At 43.9% G+C, this 2,265-nt stretch overlaps 2 protein-coding genes across 2 annotated transcripts, besides 2 other annotated features; both read left to right on the forward strand.

Annotated features, from left to right (window-relative positions):
- On the forward strand, nt 1–397 carry Tc00.1047053507783.10 (ribosomal P protein AGP2beta-1, putative; the record flags this gene model as incomplete). Its single annotated transcript, XM_797572.1, has 1 exon — nt 1–397. A coding segment is annotated over one exon (397 nt), but the record flags the coding sequence as incomplete, so codon positions are not given.
- Nucleotides 1–2,265: a sequence feature (areas not merged during assembly with more than two copies in the genome that could not be assigned to a particular haplotype).
- Nucleotides 446–496: a sequence feature (T-rich).
- Tc00.1047053507783.20 (AGP2beta-2, putative) lies at nt 584–2,176 on the forward strand (the record flags this gene model as incomplete). Its single annotated transcript, XM_797573.1, has 1 exon — nt 584–2,176. The coding sequence occupies one exon, from the start codon at nt 584–586 to the stop codon at nt 2,174–2,176; it is 1,593 nt and encodes a 530-aa protein (XP_802666.1).

Here is a 2,265-nt window from a genome sequence, read left to right on the forward strand (position 1 = left end):
GGAGGTAGCAAAAAGGACTTCCTTAGAAGGATTACCCACGGTTCAGCAGATGTCTAGGTGCGAGAACGCTGTTTCGGAGTTCTCAAGAGTTCTTTTTTCACTCGCGCACAAGCCTAGTAAGGTGGCATTTGAGGATGTTGACCCGAAAAGTGGCTTGAAAAAAAGTGAGGAAGGTGGTGATGGTGAGCCAACCGAGCTTCATAAAAAGGTACTTAGTGGTGGATCAATAGATGATGCCATCCTGCAGCGTTGGAGCACTGCTAGGAAGGGACGAGCCGAAATGGAGGAGATGGGAGTGCTTCGAAGTGTGGAAGAGACCGCATCGCTCAGGCAGGAAATTGGACGTCAGAGGTCCGAAGAGTACATTAAGACAAGGGGGACGACTCCGAGGTGGTGAGCAAGCACGAAGAAGCACAAACAAGCAAAACACAACAAGAACAACAAGTTTTATTTTTATTTTTTCTCTCTCTCTCTCTCTCTTTTTTTTTTTTTTTTTGGTCTTCTCTTCTATATATTGGTAGCAACTCTTTTTTCCTCCCTCTCTTTCTATATATAATTTTTCATTTGTTAGTTTTTCTTTACCATGCAGAGTAAGGTTACGCGAGATGTGCGCATAGTTTTTTTTTTATCGATCGATATGGTAGCCGGATGTGTGGCGGGAAAGACTTATTTACTTCACGTTAAACGGGGAGACAAGATTCACGCGTCGTCGCCTCCGCTCATTGCAGACGATGGAGGAAAGCTTCACGTGAACTTGTCTCGCATCTTTACGTCAACGCTGCAACGACAGAACGATTGGAAGTACAAGAAGAAGCCACTCAAGGTTCGCATTGAAGAGTTGCGCTCCCATTTTGTGACAAGTTTGTCCTACGACTTGAGCAAGAACATTGTTGAAGAAACTTTTCCGGAGAGAAGGGTGATTATCCGTGAACGGGACGGGTTAACAGAGGTTCATTTAAGACTGAGGGGTGTAAAAGAAAGTCTTTATATCCGGCAACAAGATGTTCAAACTGCTTCCAATGCATCCTCTAGCTCCTACATGCGCGAGCCGAGCACCGCGTCCTTGTTTGGACCCCACGATCCCTCTGAGGAACATATTAATCATTCAACCACTTCATTTGTGGTTGACGATTACTTAAGTGTCATTGATAGTTTGACAGGGACTGCAAGCGAGCAAAGGAGCGAGGATATCCATTCTGAGACGAAAGAAACTCAGGTGGACAAAGAACTCAATAAAATAAATTTTGACAAGTGTGCTTCAGCCCCGGATACATCTTTACACCCGTTAGTTGCACCCATGCATCGAAGGACGGGGGGCGTGTCAAATACAATCAGCAAGGAAAACTTTAAGAATCTTGCTTTTACACGGGGCTCAGATGCGGCTGTTTTGAAGGGTAAGGATTTATCCACTCTTAAGCCGTCTTGGAAGAGGAATATTGCTTTTGAAGACCCCGTTCATGGGGTCATTAGGCAGATTTGTGATGCTGTAAGGTGGTGTGGAGACATTGGTAGGGAGTCTCAAACAGCGAGAGATGCTTCGAATGGAGCTCAATTAGCTCTTGATTTTTATTTAAATCAGGATGGAGAAAACCTGGGTCGCTTTGTTGTTAGTTTTCTGGCTCATGTTGTTGTTGAAGTGTGTCGAGAGACGCGACACATTGGCAACTGGCTTATCCTTTTAACACACGTTATTTACGGATCCATCCTGTACACAAGACATCAATTTAATCCGTGTGATGTTGAAGGGATGTCTATAAGAATTGCAGATCTCAGGGATTTGGATGTCGATACGTTTACAACACGAGGAGAAGCCATCATACAGGATCTTACGAGAGATTTGAGTGTTCCTGTCGCAACAGACATGTTTTGGTTTGCTGGTTTGGATTACTGTGCCAGCACACTCGCTTTGCTTTGTATTCACCAAATTCAAGGTTTGTGCGACAATTTTGTGACTCTTTTTCCATTTTCAGGAAGAGGTTGCATTTCAATGGAAGAGGGATTGGTTGCAGCAACGGCCATACTCTGCTCACATCTCCATTCACTCTTGTCAACCTTACTTTCTCGGACGGAACAGAAGGAATTAGCTGATATTCGTAACGCTCCTCCACTCTACAGAATAATTCTTGGGGAAATTATCACGATGGTTTTTGATCGTGTGGTAACAGTTATTATTTAGTAAATGCGCAAAATAGATTGTCTTCCTGATGGCAGTGCGTTTCATATTGCTTTTAAGGCTTGAAACTCCTCATTTCTTTGGGCAAAGGA

This window comes from Trypanosoma cruzi, genomic scaffold, assembly GCF_000209065.1.
Source record: "Trypanosoma cruzi strain CL Brener 1047053516433 genomic scaffold, whole genome shotgun sequence".
Classification (NCBI taxonomy): Eukaryota; Euglenozoa; class Kinetoplastea; order Trypanosomatida; family Trypanosomatidae; genus Trypanosoma; species Trypanosoma cruzi.